Here is an 18,332-nt window from a genome sequence, read left to right as displayed (position 1 = left end):
TGTTCTTTTGAGCTTTCTATTCATCAAAGAATCCTGAAAAAAAAATGTATCATGGTTTCCATAAAAATATGAAGCAGCATGACCGTTTTCAACATTGATAACAATAAGAAATGTTTCTTGAGCAGCAAATAAGCATATTAGAATGATTTCTTTTTATTATTGTTTTTATATTTTTTAATCATAACACTATGAATAGTTTTAGCATGTTTTTGAATATGGCAGTTTTAATGTATTTGGTCTTGGCGGACTAGATCTCCTACACTGCTGCTGAGCAAGTTTGGACTTGCTACTGCTAATAGATACACAGACATGCAGCTGTGAGCATGTAAGATATGTTGCTGCTGCTGCATTAATAGACATATGTAAATCCTATAGCAGATCTAGGCAGGTGGAGCTGGGGAGGTGGAGGGATTCAGAGGACTAGCATATAACAAACAATGAACTAGACCAGATTATTTAAATGTTAAGCAAGCAGTTTCATTGCACCATAAGGTAATGATGTGATTGCTTGCAGACTGCATGTAACAGACCTATCAGGCTGCGCCCTCTAGAGTTTCATGACTGAACTACATATAAATGTCTTTACTGTCACTTTTGATGAATTTGAAGTTGTATGGACTACTTTTATGGTCGTTTTACGATACTTTTTCATCGTTTTTGGACCTTTATAGGAGGAAACGCAGCATTAACATTCAACATTTTCCTTCCACAAATTTTGTACTGGTTTGGAATGACGTGAGGGGGAATACATGAAAGCCCTAACTTCTTTAGGTGCACTGTTCCTTTAAGAACACATACAGGGTCAATTGTGGTTGCGGCTATGTGTGTGTGTGTGTGTATTTTGCGTTAAGTATACTTGGCTCTTGTAACTGACAGGCTCTTGGCGTTGCAGCTGAAGAATTCAGAGGCCAGAGTCCAGCTGGGTCTCACGTCACACACAAACATATACACAAAGATGTAAACACACACTCCTCCTAAATGACCCGTCTTCAAGGACGTTCTGCTTTAGCCTGCGCAGTTGTTGTCCTGTTTTAAGACACACCTTTACACTATGCTCTCAAATACTGCATAGATACTACCCTGGTGACCCCCCATATGGCCACTAGAGCATCTCTCCCTCTCTTTCTCTTTGTCTCTCGGGTGTCTGTGCTGTTATATATAGCTGAAATCTGTGCACTTATGGACTGAAATGCTTGCTGTTCCTGGAGTGCAGAATCTGCCAAAATGACACAGTTTATCTTCATTAAGCACAGAGAGTTATCTGCAGCTATCCACTGTACACACACACATTCAGAGACACAAAACATTTCCTCACTGACTCACAAACTTTCTAATAGACATGCACACAGAACATGTAAACACACGCTTTCACTTTATCTCTCACACACACATCCTGAAAGGACCTTTTTACCTTTCACAGTGACTTAACTACATAATAGATCTCATATTATTAAATAACTCAAAAATAAATAGCCAATTAACTCTCAGAACACAGGGACACACACACACACACACACACACTACATTGATGTAGGGGTGTCGCGATATACCGGAAATATACCATGATATTTCAAAAATGAAATATTGTCAACGTTTTAATTACGACTGTTGCAATCAAATGCAAATGAATTCAAATGAATAGTACACATTTGATAATATGACACGTAAATTATCCAGCGCCAGTATCTGGTTGACATCCCAACGTACAGTAGGTGGCGGTATTTCACCTTAACGCTGGTTGCCAATTGTCATAAAACACAAGCAGTTACTGCCGCGTAAAAGCATGTCGTCGGATATAACAGACACTCTACCCACACTCCAAGAAAGTTAGCTCGCTAGTGTGGAAGTTTTTTATATTACGGGAAAATGACTCATTAATCAGACCAGTCTGCAGGATTTGTCGATCAACAGTGAGCACAAAAGGGGCCAAAATCACCAATCTGTTCACCCACCTCCACCTCCATTATCTTACAGATTTGGCCACTGTACAGAGAATAAGTTGCAATTATTTTGCTAGTCCAGAAATTGGAAATTACATTAACCTGTTAAGTGCTGACACTCTGTTTTATTATATTTACATCCCTCAGGGATTTTAGTCCAAAAGTGGGCTGATTCAGATAAAAACTTATGGATTATTGTGTGTTTACTTCAGAGAGCTTTTTGTTTGTTTGTTTGTTTGTTTGTTTCTTTCTTTCTTTCTTTCTTTCTTTCTTTCTTTCTTTCTTTCTTTCTTTCTTTCTTTCTTTCTTTCACCCAAAAATAGGATGATGTGAGCATTATGGAGCACTAAACTTTCACGTCATTTATGTTTCATTCATACTCGACGCCGGAGGGCGCCCTCGCGCAGAAAGTCCACAAGTGAGACTCAAGAGTAATAAGTTCCAGGAAATCCCTAATATGGACAAAGACATCCAGCGATCGCTGAAGCTGAATAAAAGGCAGATAGAGACATTTTTACTGATTAAACATGAAGAGAATTGACACACCATTGCAACAGTATTATGGTTTATCTGCGTTCTTCAAGCCATCTCAGGGATTTTCATAAGGATAATGTATATTTATAATGCTATGCCAATCGACATAGCATTTATCACTGCAAATGATCCTATAAAATAATATAATTTCTTTTTCATTTCTATTTAATTTCACAGTACACAACACAATATTGTGACAGCCCTACATTGACGTGCCATTCCAGCCCTACTCTGATGTCGGTCACATGACATACAAACAAATAAAATATATTTTTATTTACTTTTTTTTTTTCTAAAAACATTTTTAGAATTATCTCATTGTAACAATAAAGAGCCTAAATCTTTGATTTCTCATTTAATACATTATTAATTATATTTATTCATTCCTTCAAATGATCTTGTTGAACCTGTACAATGACAATAAGGAAAGTGATTCTTTGATTCATTCAGTTAATTTGTTCATTCACTCTCTTATCCACTCAAACAATCATTTATACACATATTAATTCAGAATTCATTTATTATAGGGCTACATGATTTGGGGGAAAATATAATTGTGATTTTACAGATTTTCTAAAATATTTTTTAAAAAACTTTTTTTTTTTTTGCTTCTTTGTAAGACTGCACTACTTGGAACAACATTTAGTGATTATATATCAATATGACTAAAATAATAATATTAATAATTATTATATTTGATAAATTGCACTAAGCCATATCACATTTATGGTTTTATTTTGATTTATCATTTCTTTTTCTCACTCACTCACTCATTCATTCATTCTCTTGCTCATCTGTTCGTTCTTTGTGTCCGTGAGACTCTGCTGACACATCAGATAATGGAGGGGTTTGGTGGAGAGCTGGAGGACAAAGTTGAGAGAGAGAGAAAGACCCTATACCTCAAACCACTCAACCATTACTGCCCTTAAGATGGGCTGGATGGAGCTCGCATTAGTTACACACACACACACACACACACACACACACACACACACACACACACACACACACACACACACACACACACACACACACACACTGCACATCAAACGCCTCCAGCTGATGTGATATACTCCAGACACTGAAGCAGGTGGGGAGATCAGTAAGTAAAACAGCAGATGAGAGAGGTGTGTTACCCACAACAAAATTCACAAAACAGACCTGGGGCCGGTTGCATAAAATGCTTGGAGTAGTTTTACAAGTTAGTCATCAAATTTTTTTCTTTAAGACTGATCAGAACTTTTTTAAGTCAGTTACATGAAAAGGTAGATTGGTTTAATTCAAATCCGAAGAGTAAGTCCTAACCATTAGTCCAAACTAACTGATAGTTGGTTAGACTAGTTCTTAAGACACAGTCTTGGGGGCTATGTTTATGCAACTGACCCCTGAATGCTGCCTCCTGTGTGCCATTACTATTCTCTGACCTAATGGTCGATAAAACAGGCGAAACAGTCAAATAGACTTACACTGAAGGAAGCACTCGAGCCATATCATAGAAGTGTTTTGACTTGGGCCACTAAGCGAGAAACTAAGCAACCAATTAGCAACCACCCAAAACACCCTAGTACCACCTAGCAACACCCTAGCATCCACCCACAAGACCCTAGCAACCACCTTGCAACAGCCTAACAAGTACTCACAAACTCCAGCATCATGACAGTGAGTTTTACACAGGCAAAAACACTGCAGTTGGTTAGGAATTTCATTATTCTTCTTCCGATTCTGATTCTTCTTAATGATCTTAAACAATTCTATTAACAATGTACATTTGAAGAAGTAATATTTTAGGGGGTTGGGGGGGGGAATAAATGCTTTTATTATTACATTTACTGCCCTCATTAGTTTGTTTTCAAATGCTGAGATCATTTTAGAATTAAAATGAATCTGAAATAAATGTAACCTAATTCTTATCTTTCATATCTGACCAGAACAAGAGATGGATGAAAACAGCTATAAGTGCAACATGAAGACAGGCCCAGTGTGCTCTCACTGCACGTGTGTCTATATCAGAGATCAGACATCTTACAAAGCACATCTGCTGTAGATATGAAGCACACACAGAAGAATCTGTCCCATGATGAGCAGGAGCACTGGTCTCCTGTGACTCTCAGCCGTTAAGAGGGAACTAAGAGGGAAATAATGGAGCTCTTACTGCTTTGGACGCTGACGTAGCTGGTGGCATTCTCTCTGCCCAGCGAGTTCTCCGCCACACAGGTGTAGTTCCCAGAATCCTCCAGTCTCACTCTGCTGATGTGAAGCTTTGAGTTTTTCCTGCACATAAGCAGCCAAGCACAAAGAAAAAGAGAAAGAGGGAAAATATGAGAGTATAAAAAGACAGAATTCTACAAAAAACAAAAAATAGCCAGATGAGGTTGGAGAGAAAATGGAGAAAAGGAGGAAAAGGATAGCAAAAATGCAAACTGAGTTTTCATTAAAAGTGAGATTGTATGTGTGCAGTTTATCCCAGAAGGGCATGATCCTGGATCACCATGTCGATGGTCCTAGAACAATATTATTTTTTAGCCAATCAGATCTGAATGTCAAAATTTCCAGTGCTCTGTTTGGAAAAGTGCAATGGAACGGCACTTTGGAAACTGGTTCGGAAATCCCAAAATGAGATCTCACACATATGCCAGCACACAAAGGGCAATTCCAAAAAAGCGCCAATGGGAGTGGAAAGTTCTACTGATGACGCACAAATTCAGCCGGATCATTTCCATAATGAATAACCGCGACTTTCTTCTTTCAGACAAACACAACCTAAGATATATTTAAAAATATTATAAAAGTATAAAAGTTTTTAATAGTAGTGAATGGGGGCGCAATTTGAATCCCAAAAAAGTTGCATCCATCCATCATAAAAATAATCCATATGGCTCCAGGGGGTTATACTGCATACTGCATACTGCATAAATGGACTTGCACCATAAGAGTAACCCCTGACGTGATGTATGACGGAGGATAGGAGTAGCGTAAGCCATTGCCAGAAGCTAGTTTTTACAGTTAATAAAGTTTTAAATATGGATATTTTTCTTACAAAAACCCATCGCTTCGCTTCAGAAGGCCTTTATTTACCCACTGGAGTCGTATGGATTGTTTTTATGATGGATGCATGAACTTTTTTGGGCTTTAAAATCTTTAGCCCCATTCACTACCATTATAAATCTTGGAAGAACCAGGATATTTTTAAATATATCTCTGATTGTGTTCGTCTGAAAGAAGAAAGTCATATACACCTACGATGGCTTGAGTGTGAGTAAATCACAAAAATTTTTCATTTCAAAGAACCCCTTTCATAGAACAGTTCCTAAAAGAGCCCTTTTTTCTTAGTGTGAAGAATTTTTTTAATAATCTGAAGAATGCTTTTCACAACAACAAAAAAAAAAACTTTGTGCAAGGAAAGGGTTCCATGATGTCCATGATGAACTATAGATGCTAATAAAGGTTCATAAAATAATCCTGAAAAAAAATATATTAAGCAGCAAAAACTGTTTTTAACACTTTTAATAATAAGATTTTTTTTTTTTTTTTAGCACCAAATCAGCATATTAGAATGGATCATGTGACACTGAAGACTGGAGTCATGATGCTGAAAAAATGAAAATTCAGCTTTGTATCACAGAAATAAATTACATTTTAAAATGTATTAAAACAGAAAACTATTATTTAATTATTGTAATAATATTTCACAATATTACTTTTTTTATTGTATTTTTTATCAAATAAATGCAGCCTTGATGAGCAGAAGAGACTTCTATCAAAAACATTAAAAAATCTTACCGACCCCAAACTTAACTTTTGAATGATACTCTTGTAAAAAATAAAGGTTCTTTATTGGCATCTTAAGTCCCATGAAGAATCTTTAATATCCATGGAAACTTTTCATTGCACAAAAGGTTCTTTAGATTATTAAAATGTTTTTGACACTAAGAAAAAAATGGTTCACTGAAAGGTTCTTTGGGGAACCAAACATGGTTCTTCTATAAGGCATCGGTATGAAAACCCTCTTTTGGAACTTTTATGTATACATGTAGTGTACATTCATATTTATTCATTTAGCAGATGTTTTTACCCAAAGTGACTTACAAATGAGTAACATCACAATTAAGCAATAAAGTCTTTATGGTTGGAACTCAGAGATACAGAGTAGGAATATCCCACGTCTGACTATGGATGCAAAATTCAGGCTAGGATTAGGTTTAGGTCTTATTGTTTGATAGGAATGCTGTTTCAGGACCAACAAAGGATGTCAGTCCAGGAATCTGTCCTTCTTGGCTTCATCACATCATGCGTGGGGTCTCTAGTGGTGTCACTGTGATACTTGTATTGTCTCTCAGGTCAGCATGTGGACAGCTCATTAGAGGAGTGAAGCTCCTGAAGGACCACGTTCTGAAGCAGAACGCTGAGAAAATGGCAGCTGCGTGTATCATCTTCTGTCCTTACTTTACCTCCATCATTATTAAACCATCCCTGTCCACGCTGTCAGCTCTTTTACTCACAGTTCATTGGCGTAAGTGTGCGTACGGATGCGAGCGTGTCTCCTCGACTGTGGATCTGCAGTTTCAGCACACACACATTTGCAAAATTACACAAGGGGCCAGTGAACAGGCAATCCTGTTAGAGTGATCTGCTTTCTGTGGAAACGTGCACCTCAGCACTTTTTCTCTGAGAACAGAAGAGGACCGACACGTTACGGAATGCCCTGAATTCTCCCGTATGTTTCTCGCCCTGCGGTCCCGGCATACTCCCGGACTGACGCTGACATACGTACTGAATATACAGCTGCTTGTACACTATTGATTTGTGTTACGAGTGGCTAAATGACATTGATGCAATGTTACAGCAACATGCACAGCTCAGCAACTTTTTATTCAATCCCTTATCCAATTTTACAAAACGCCATTTTCCCATATATTAAGACATTTGCATGATTACGCAATTCTCACTGAAGACTAGTTTATCTAGACCCCGAGTGTATATAAACTTAGTCATATGTTGTTGTTTTTTTATTCCATTCTCCACCTACAGACACCTTTGAGGGAAATATTGCGTGTTCAGGCCCACACACTCTCCCCTCAGAAACGCCGGCATCCCACGGTCCCATCGCCAGAGAAAAGCAATGAAGGGGAAGTTACCCACAATTAACTGATGGAGCTTCCTTGAGATGGATCAAAACCTGGTGCTGCTGAAATTCAACAGAGAAGAATCTGCCATCATTTACTCAACATCATGTCATTCCAAACCTGTATGGCTTTCTTTATTCAAGATAAACGTAATATTGCAACCGACACCTGCACTAAATGATGAGAGCAGATTAGTAAACTTTTTTTTTAGAAATCAATTTTTTTTTTTCAGCAAGGATGCATTAAATTGATTAAAAGTGAAAGACATTTACATTGTTACAAAAGATTTCAATTTTAAACAAATTCTGCTCTTTTCATCAAATGATCCTGTTAAAGAATTAGTTTCACAAAAATATTCAACTGTTTTCAACATGGATAATAATCATAAATGCTTCTTGTGTGGCAAATCATCATATTAGAATGATTTCTGAAGGATCATGTGACACTGAAGACTGGAGTAATGATGCTGAAAATTCAGCTTTGATCACAGGAATAAATTACATTTTAAAATATATTCATAGGAAATAGTTATTTAAAATTGTAATAATAAATATAGCTGCAAGCAGCAATTATTGGGGTTCAAGTGTGTAAAAAGGTATGATTTAATTAGCAAGCATGTAACAATCTCGATCATAGATGGAAAAGACCATTTACAGCAAATAACCATATAAAATTATGGTTTATAAAGCTTTTTAGCAGTTATCAAGGTTGAGCCAAAAACCTAGGACTAGTTTGCCAGAGTTTTTTTTAAATAATCTCCAATATTTAATGAAAGATTCAATGGACAGCGCAGTCCTAAAGGCAAATTTGCTAAGAATGAGGAGTTTTACCATGTGGTACGAATGTCGTGGGTGAAAAATTAATCTTTTACGCATGTGAAAAATGCAAAGGCGCCCCCTGGTGGCTGATTTCTTTTGAATTTCTCACAGGCCTCTAGGGCCATGAGTCAAACAGGCCCAGCGAGTTTTGTTCCGATCGGCCTCCGTTAACCTTGTCTGATAGCTGCTCAAAATTAATTGGCCGATGGCAGACATGTTTTTTGAGACACGTCAGTGTCCTCACAGACAATCATGCACTTTGGACAAAGACACTGTATGCCAATTTTCAAGTCAATCGGGTTAACGGTGAAGTAGTGATAGCCATTTTCATGTTTTTTTCCTGTTATAGCACCACCAAGTGGCCAGTTGCCGCATCCTTTTTTTCACATGACCACAGAATGAGCTCTTACATTGGTAGTTTGATGAAAATATCTCATTCCGTTCACGAGTTAGTCATTTTAATAAAAGTGGCTCTACCCACTTCGAATGTTTTGGCTTCCCTAAGGGACCGTGAATTGAAATTTCAACTTTTTTTTTTTTGTTAATTATTGATGATCAGACTCCAGAGAAGCACTGGTTTGGTTCCAATCAGGCCAGAAGCCTAAGCCTAGTTTGCAGGTTTTTCAAAAAAATCCAAAATACCCAAAAATTTCACCAATCCAAGGCATGGCATCTTGAGCCATAGATTCCACTGATATAAGACACTGAGCATACGCCTAAGGGTTTAGGAGTTATGAGCAATTTTGTAATTTTCACCGCTGTAGCACCCCCACCAGGTAAGCCTTGGTGATGTTGTAGATGGTGTGAGTACTACCAGCCCTCAAAGTTTTAAGCCCCTACTTGGTCTGTCTAATCACTTTGCTGAACCTTGTAAATTTAAACAATTACAATAGGGTTTTAGGGTTTGTTGTGAATGCGCTAGTGTTGTCAAAAGTACCGACCGCGATACCAAGTCGGTACTGAAATTTTAAAAATGTGATGCTCTGAGCACTGTTGAGCAGTTTCGTAAACACCTCTGATTGGCCATTGTGTTTACGCGGTATGTCTGTGATTGGCTAGAATGATCAACGCTTTAAAAACATGTTGTAAATAGACATCAATGATGCTGTTCACCAAACGCTTACACAGATACACACGGGAACGTTTGAACGATCAACGTCCCGTGCATTGATAATTTTAGCCCAGGGGTGTCCAAACTTTTTTAAAAGGGAGCCAGATTCGATGTTGTGGACACATCTGGGGGACGGTTCCTTTTCTACTATATGTATATAAATATATGACATGTTTTGTTTCTTGAAGCTGACAGTAGAGTAGCTTGAGATAGGACACAGATGTAAATTTAATACACAAACAATATCTGTAAAGCTTTTAAAGGTGCCATCGAACATTTTTTTACAAGATGTAATACAAGTCTAAGGTGTCCCTTGAATGTGTCGGTGAAGTTTCAGCTCAAAATACCCCATAGATTTTTTTAAATTCATTTTTTTACCTGCCTATTTTGGGGCATCATTAAATATGAGCCAGTTCATGCTGTGGCCCCTTTAAATCTCACGCTCCCCCGCCCATGGAGCTCGCGCTTGCCTTTAACAGCATAAACAAAGTTCACACAGCTAATATAACCCTCAAAATGGATCTTTACAAAGTGTTTGTCATGCATGCTGCATGCATACATCGGATTATGTGAGTATAGTATTTATTTGGATGTTTACATTTGATTCTGAATGAGTTTGATAGTGCTCCGTGGCTAACGGCTAATGCTACACTGTTGGAGAGATTTATAAAGAATGAAGTTGTGTTTATGCATTATACAGACTGCAAGTGTTTAAAAATGAAAATAGCGATGGCTCTTGTCTCTGTGAATACAGTAATAACCGATGGTAACTTTAACCACATTTAACAGTACATTAGCAACATGCTAACGAAATATTTAGAAAGACAGTTTACAAATATCACTAAAAATATCATGATATCATGGATCATGTCAGTTATTATTGCTCCATCTGCCATTTTTCGCTATTGTTCTTGCTTGCTTACCTAGTCTGATGATTCAGCTGTGCACAGATCCAGACGTTAATACTGGCTGCCCTTGTCTAATGCCTCGATCGTGGGATTTATATAAGAAGGAGGAAACAATGGAGTTTGAGACTCACTGTATGTCATTTCCATGTACTGAACTCTTGTTATTCAACTATGCCAAGATAAAATTTTAATTCTAGGGCACCTTTAACAACCTTGTTTTTAAGGGGTGAAATTTAAATATTATTACTGAGTTAGAACTCCATTCTTATTTAAATTAAAAACAACTTCAATTAGATCACCGCAGGTAAAACCACACATGGCACCTCACTACATGGTAAAAAGTAAAAATATTGTTTCTATATCTAGAATGGCTTTATGGTATTTAGTCTTTAAACACATATAATATAAATACGAATGCACAAAACTGTAATGTTTCCCTGGCCTAAAATCTAGTACTGCTACCTTGTGTTGACTTTGTGAAACTGCACGATTTGTAAATAATGCATGGCGGGCCACATATAATAGATTTTAATAGACAAGCTGCGGGCCGTTTGAAATTCATCCCCGGGCCATAGTTTGGACACCCCTGTTGTAGACAATCACAGACATATCTGATGAGCACGTGAACACAATGGCCAGTCAGAGGTATTTACGAATCAGCTCAACAGCGCTCAAAGCGCCACATTTTTAAAATTTCAGTACCGACTTGGTATCGCGGTTGATACTTTTGACAACACTAGAATGCGCTCTTTGCATAACAATGCACTAAAGCACATCTAAAGCATAATAAAATTAATCTGTAATTTTACACTCTCTCATCAACTAAAATTATAGACTGGGTAAACCCAGCCTGATCTGCCGGCGATTTGATTTTGCCCGGCAACTCAGTCTGGAAACCCGTACATTCATTTCTACTGCTTCTGTTACACTTTTGCAGGAACCAATCACAGACTGGCTTTATCCACCTTGCTCGCTATTGGCGGGTATAACACGATGACGATAGAGAAGCGACGGCAAGCACGACCATCAATCCAATTCCTTTTAACCTCTCGACGATGCTGAATGACTTCTTTACAAAACGCTCGAGTGGGTTTAAATATCACTCACTTTCATGTTTTTTTTTTGTTTTTTTTGCACAACCTGCAAAAATCGCTCGATGCCATTGCTGCTTCTGCAAACCGCTGATCAATGCTACAAACCAATACAAACTAAACCTGTCTGGAGTTTTCGCGGCACTCTGCAAAGTACGTCACCCGGATCGTTGATCCGATTGGTTGAAGGACTATCCAATTGCGTGAATAATGCTCTTGATCACGCCTCTTGTGCAGTAGAAAATACATACAGACTCCCCAGACCAATGTTCAATTTTAACTTGAGCTTGGTCTGCTGATAGCCAGATAACTAAAATTAGGCATTTTGGTCAAAATGGATTACTAATGAAATGGCATGATGAAATATTGACTAAATGTAAAGGACTTTTTTTTTCAAAAAGACAAAAACAATGACTGAAACGAAAGAAAAATAAACAAGAAACAAATGTCATTGGTTCGAGTGGGTTTCATAACCGACAGCATGTTAATGTGCAAATGAGGGGGGATACATTTCTGTCTGTTTCTCACACAAAGCTATTACATGATTTCGGGAGATTTGGATTATAGCGCATATAAATTAGAGCTAGACAGCACTTTGTCACCGTATGCTTTCATTATATGAAAAAGGGCAGTGCGAATATACTTCATAATTTAATAAAGAAACAAAATCATACAGGTTTGGAACAACATGAGAGCGAGTAAATGATGAAAGAGTTTTCATTTTGTGTGAACTGCTCCTTTAACAAGACGTCTGCATCTCTCTCCCTTCTGAAAATCTCTGAGTCTATTTACAAACTGGGACAATCTTCTGCTCGAGTTGATGGGAGATGTATTTTTAATACCTCTGATGCCAAGAATAGTTCTGCCAACGTATGAGTAGTGTGTTTGCTTGTGCATCTGTGCGTGTTTGATGAGTCTTACTTGTTGGATTTGATTTTGACGTCTTTCCTCTTGCGGAGCTGGCTGCCATCTTTGTACCAGTTGAAGGAGGGGCTCGGGTTGCCCACGGCTTCACACTTGAGTGTCAACTTTTTACCTTCCAGGAGCCACTGAGAATCCATGGGCTTCACCTTCGGAGCTGACGCTATAGATGGAAAAAACAGACAGAGAGTGGGGGGGGGGGAGAAAAATAAAGCCCTTTAATATCTCAGTTGTTTCTTGTAGACAGCAGTGAGATGCTTTCGCTTTGATTTATGCTGATTTAAATATATCTAATATTATGAAAAACATCATGTATATATCATGCAAGGAAACATGTTAAGAGACAGACATAGACGGGAGGATGAAGAAAAGCAAATAGAAGAGTGGTAAGGAGGAAAGTGAGAAACGAAAGAGTGTGTGAGAGATTAATGGGGCTCATCTTCCTGCAGTTTACCTCAGTAAAGTAATCCATCTAGCAATGAGAAACAAGCCCAATATTGTGCACTATGAGCAGTAATAAAAATACAGTATATTTAGTGCAGCAAATAATGATCACAGTTTACACACACACACTTTGGGCTTCCATATTTTATGGGGACATTCCATTGACGTAATGGTTTTTATACTGTACAAACTGTACATTAACCCTACCCATCACAGAAAACGGTCTGCTATTGTAGATTTTCAAAAAAAAAAAAGATCATTCTGCATGATTTATAAGCTTGATTCCTCTTGGGGACCAAAAACAATTGTCCCCACAAGGTCAAAATTTACTGGTATTACTATATTTGTGGGGACATTTTGTTCCCATAACGTAGGGAATACCAGGAGCGCACACACACACAGAGAGAGACAGAAAGAGAGAGAGAGACAATAATGCTGCTACAGAGAGTTTGTTTTATTAAAGGTGCCATCGAATTGAAAATTGAATTTACCTCGGCATAGTTCAGTGCATGGAAATGACATACAGTGAGTCTCAAACTCCATTGTTTCCTCCTTCTTATATAAATCTCATTTGTTTAAAATACCTCCGAAGAACAGGCGAATCTCAACATAACACCGACTGTTACGTAACAGTCGGGATCATTAATATGTACACCCCCAATATTTGCATATGCCAGCTCACGTTCAAGGCATTAGACAAGGGCAGCCAGTATTAACGTCTGGATCTGTGCACAGCTGAATCATCAGACTAGGTAAGCAAGCAAGAACAACAGCGAAAAATGGCAAATGGAGCGATAATAACTGACATGAACCATGATAACATGATATTTTTAGTGATATTTGTAAATTGTCTTTCTAAATGTTTCGTTAGCATGTTGCTAATGTACTGTTAAATGTGGCTAAAGTTACCATCGTTTCTTACTGTATTCACGGAGAGAAGAGTCGTCGCTATTTTCATTTTTAAACACTTGCAGTCTGTATAATGCATAAACACAACTTCATTCTTTATAAATCTCTCCAACAGTGTGTAATGTTAGCTTTAGCCACGGAGCACTATCAAACTCATTCAGAATCAAATGTAAACATCCAAATAAATACTATACTTGCGCAATTAGACATGCTGCACAACGAACACTTTGTAAAGATCCATTTTGAGGGTTATATTAGCTGTGTGAACTTTGTTTATGCAATGATACAATCGAGAGCTCAGGAGGGGGCGGAGAGCGCGAGCAATTAAAGGGGCCGCAGCCTGAATCGGCGCATTTCTAATTATGCCTCAAAATAGGCAGTTAAAAAAATTAATTTAAAAAAATCTATGGGGAATTTTGAGCTGCAACTTCACAGACACATTCAGGGGACACCTTAGACTTATATTACATCTTGTAAAAAAACTAGCGATGGCACCTTTAAAATATTTTTTCTGAAGTTTTACTTTTATTCTAATTCTTATTATTCTCAAAAGTGATTCTTAAACTCATTACTAGCTATATTTTTACTATGAAAAACAGCTTTTTAATGTAAATCAGTTTAAAGTGAAGACAGCTAAAACACTATCATTTTGTAGAAATATATAAAATGTTAATATATACTTAATATTTTTAATTTAAATTTAAATATATTATATATGATGTATCTTTAAATTATAAATATATTCTTCTAAACAATATTATAAATAAAATATATTATTAAATTTGAGCATATTATAATATATAATTGAAATGAATATGAAAATGAAAATAAACTAACAAACAATATATTTATCAATATAATAAACAATAAACAATACAAAATAATTTTCATTTATTTCCTTTGATTTTGAGGTGAAATTTAAAAAAAAAAAACTGTAAAATGGAATCCTCATGAAACAAAGGACTTCAAAGGACTTCAGGTACAGTTTTGGACTGAAAACAACATGGAATAGCCGATTTTTCACTGTTTCACTGAGTGCGGCTCCATCTGTGGTTTTCTGCTTCTCTCTCTCTCTCTCTCTCTTCAGAGCAATACTTCATTCTGTCACATCCAGTGAAATCACACCTTCTTGTCTCCAGATGCTTCTAACACACACACACTCTCACTTCCTCATACACACACATACACTCCAAATCTTTAATACACACATACTTTAGACTAAAACACACATATAGGTCTTGTACAATTAATGCACATGTACAGAAGCACACACACTCATGCTTTGACTTCTTATCACATGCCTGCACGTTGTAATTCTGCCCACGTGGACTCAGGAGTACAAGGAAACCTTTACATGTCCAAGTGAATCTTGCTTCTGATTGCTCTGTTAACAGAAACTCCAGAAGTCCCGCTCACAGACAGCACAGAGAAAAACCTCATTCTGAGTGTATCCAATCAGCTTCACTCATCAATAACAGCCAATCTGCTGCCTCGACAACCCATTCGACACTTTACCATGAATCCACCACTACTTCTGCGCACATCATTATTTCTTTAATTCAAGTGCCCTCGTAATCTTGAATCAAAATAACTTCCCCTCCCTCTCGCACCGACATCTCGTCTCTGATGACGTGTTTACTAGGGGTGTGACGAGATCTCGTGGCACGAGATCTCGCGAGACTAAACTGTGACGAGATTTCTCGTCGAGGCGAAAAGTAGTCTCGTGATGTTGCCATGACAGAGTGTAAGGATGATTAGGAAAGAATATGCCACCGCTACGTTTACATTATGCCTCCACTGTCGTTTTGCTTTGTATTTAAATAAAAAAAAAACATTTAATTCAGTTGGATAACGGTCGCCGCCGCTCCATATTTACAGAGTACGCGCGACCGTTTAAAAGTGAAAGTAAACGCGCGCGCGCATTCAAACGTGATTTCAATACCCCGCATTTTGAAAGCGGCTCCCTGATGAATGCAGATATCTCTCAATATGAAAGCTATTTTAGGCTGGGCAGTGTAGTTGTAACCATCTCTCAGCTCTGTATCAAAGAAAAATTTGGTCTTATTTGATCTTTGAATATTGAGAGAGTGCGATTATGGTTGCACTTATTGTAAAGTGTTACCATAAAAATGAATAACAGTTTTCTCTTCTTATTATTTACTAGTACAAACAATAAGGTTTCATTTGTTAACATTAGTTAATGCACTGTGAACTATCATGAACTAACAATGAATGACTATTTTTATCAACTAACAAAGATTAATAAATACTGTAGCAAATATATTGCTTGTTGTTAGTTGATGTTGGTTAATACATTAATGTTAATAAATGAGACCTTATTGTAAAGTGTTACCATTTTTATTTATACTGTTTTTATTTCTGTGATCAGATTGTGGAGAGGAGTTCAGTTAGGAGGTCAAAAGCTGTAGAAGCTCATAATTCATGTACAGTAAGATCTGAAGAGACTGAAATCATACAGGAGGGAAGTCAGTCAGTTGAGTTAGTGGCAAAACCTTTTACATTACTTAAGTATTGTTGTCTTTTACTGCATATGATAATTCAGTCTCAGAAAGTAGAACTGAAATGACATTCATTACAAAATGATTAGTTAAAACATTTCAAATACACCTGCAGAATATTTTTTCTAGTCATGTATTTCGCCATCTTGTCTCGTCTCGTGAACTCAATCTCGAGTCTCGTCTCGTCTCGTGAGATACTGGTCTCGTCACACCCCTAGTGTTTACTGATGTGAGGGCGGGGCAAACTGTCACTCACATGAGATCCACCAATAGCAAACCACAACAGTCCAATCAATTCCCAATTAACAAAATCAAGTCCTGCCCTATTCTTGTTCAAGAAGCCGTTTCACTCAAATATATGTCATAATAGGAAAGAAAAGACGATCGCAACTTTCGTTTCATGACGACTTCAAAACTAAAACAATTAAAAATAATCTTAATGATCAGTAACTGAAATAATACAAAAATGCTGGGTTAAAAATAACCCAAGATGGGTTGAAAATGGACAAACCCAGTGATTGGGTTGTTTTAACCCAACTACCCAGCAGGTTGGGCAAACTTTTAACCCAACCTGCTGGGTTAAAACAACCCAATCACTTTCAACCCAACTTGGGTATTTTTAACCCAGCATTTTTTAGAGTGTAGTATTTACATGCAGAACAGGACTGTAAAATAAAGTGCTTCCCATTTTTCAACCACCTGTCATATAGAGACACTTTTCACAATTGATTCCTCATGGTTAAAACCGAGTTTCTGACCTCAATGAATACCGTTTAAATCACATCAATGCATACATCACATCACAAAGAAAAATACGTGATTGAAAAGTCTGAGGAAAGGGTCTGGTAATTTTCTGTTTTATTTGGGCTTTTGCCACTTTTTATTGAAAGGACAGTGAACAAGTGACAGGAAAAGACCCTAACCAGACTCAAACTTACCAGAGCACATGCACTACCAACCCCATCGATCCCAGTCTACAACAGACACTGTATATCAGGAGTTTCTGTATAAATCACTAAACTATCAGCAACCCAAAGTGGAAGTATTGGGCACAAATGTCCAAAAGAAGAAAGAATAAGAGGTGTTTCATGTTCATCATCGAGTTGATTCCTGCTTGATCAGTAAATCCAAGTATAAACACAAAGGCACAAACGCACACACTGATAATAGTGACAGCTCACATGAAAGATCGGCTTTTTCTCTCTCGGCCCAATGCTCCTTCCACTCGCTTTGATAGTCCTGGAAGTCTTTTATTAGAAATAGTATTTCCGTCCCTCGTTCCGCTCTCTCTTCCTTCTTCCACAGAAACAAGGCCTATGAGATGAAACTGACTGTCTGTCGACTACAAGATCAGACCGGTTTTGGCAAATATTAAGAGAAAAGAACTGTCTCTCCCTTTCAAAACTTTTAACTTATCAAGCATGTGAACAAATAATCAAGACTGGGGGATCCAGACGTTAAAGTTTTAAAAATTCTGTCATTTATTACTTACCTTCATGTCGTTTCACACCCGTAAGACCTTCGTTAATCTTCGGAATACAAATTAAGATATTTTAGTTGAAATCCGATGGCTCCGTGAGGCCTCCATAGGGAGCAATGTCACTTCCTCTGTCAAGATCCATAAAGGTACTAAAAACATATTTAAATCAGTTCATGTGAGTTCAGTGGCTCAATATTAATATTATAAAGCGACGAGAATACTTTTGGTGTGGCAAAAAAACCAAAATAACGACTTATATAGTGATGGCCGATTTCAAAACACTGCTTCAGAAAGCATCGGAGCACAGATCAGTGTCAGTGTGTCGAATCAGTGTGTCGAATCTGCTGTTCGGAGCGCCAAAGTCACGTGATTTCAGCAGTTTGGCGGTTTGACCCGCGATCCGATTCATGATTCGATACACTGATTCACAATGCTCCGATGCTTCCTGAAGCAGTGTTTTGAAATCGGCCATCACTAAATAAGTCATTATTTTGTTTTTTTGCCGCACCAAAACTATTCTCGTCGCTTTATAAT

At 37.5% G+C, this 18,332-nt stretch overlaps 1 protein-coding gene across 5 annotated transcripts in view; it reads right to left on the bottom strand.

The window, feature by feature from the left end:
- The window catches only part of nrg2b (neuregulin 2b), a 90,345-nt gene that overhangs the window by 36,324 nt on the left and 35,689 nt on the right, over nt 1-18,332 (bottom strand). For 4 of the 5 annotated variants that reach the window (XM_048202777.1, XM_048202771.1, XM_048202772.1 and 1 more), the window contains exons 2-3: nt 12,447-12,609; nt 4,627-4,745 (exon numbers count right to left, since the gene is read on the bottom strand). In XM_048202777.1, coding sequence (XP_048058734.1) covers nt 4,627-4,745; nt 12,447-12,586 — 259 coding nt within the window. In that variant the 5' untranslated portion in view covers nt 12,587-12,609. Of the gene's footprint in view, nt 1-4,626; nt 4,746-12,446; nt 12,610-15,100; nt 15,402-18,332 lie in introns of those variants that run through there. The other variant, XM_048202776.1, reaches the window with a different exon arrangement.

This window comes from Megalobrama amblycephala, linkage group LG9 (assembly GCF_018812025.1).
Source record: "Megalobrama amblycephala isolate DHTTF-2021 linkage group LG9, ASM1881202v1, whole genome shotgun sequence".
Classification (NCBI taxonomy): Eukaryota; Metazoa; Chordata; class Actinopteri; order Cypriniformes; family Xenocyprididae; genus Megalobrama; species Megalobrama amblycephala.
Note: the sequence above shows the minus strand (reverse complement) of the source record. Positions and strands in the feature narration are given on the sequence as shown.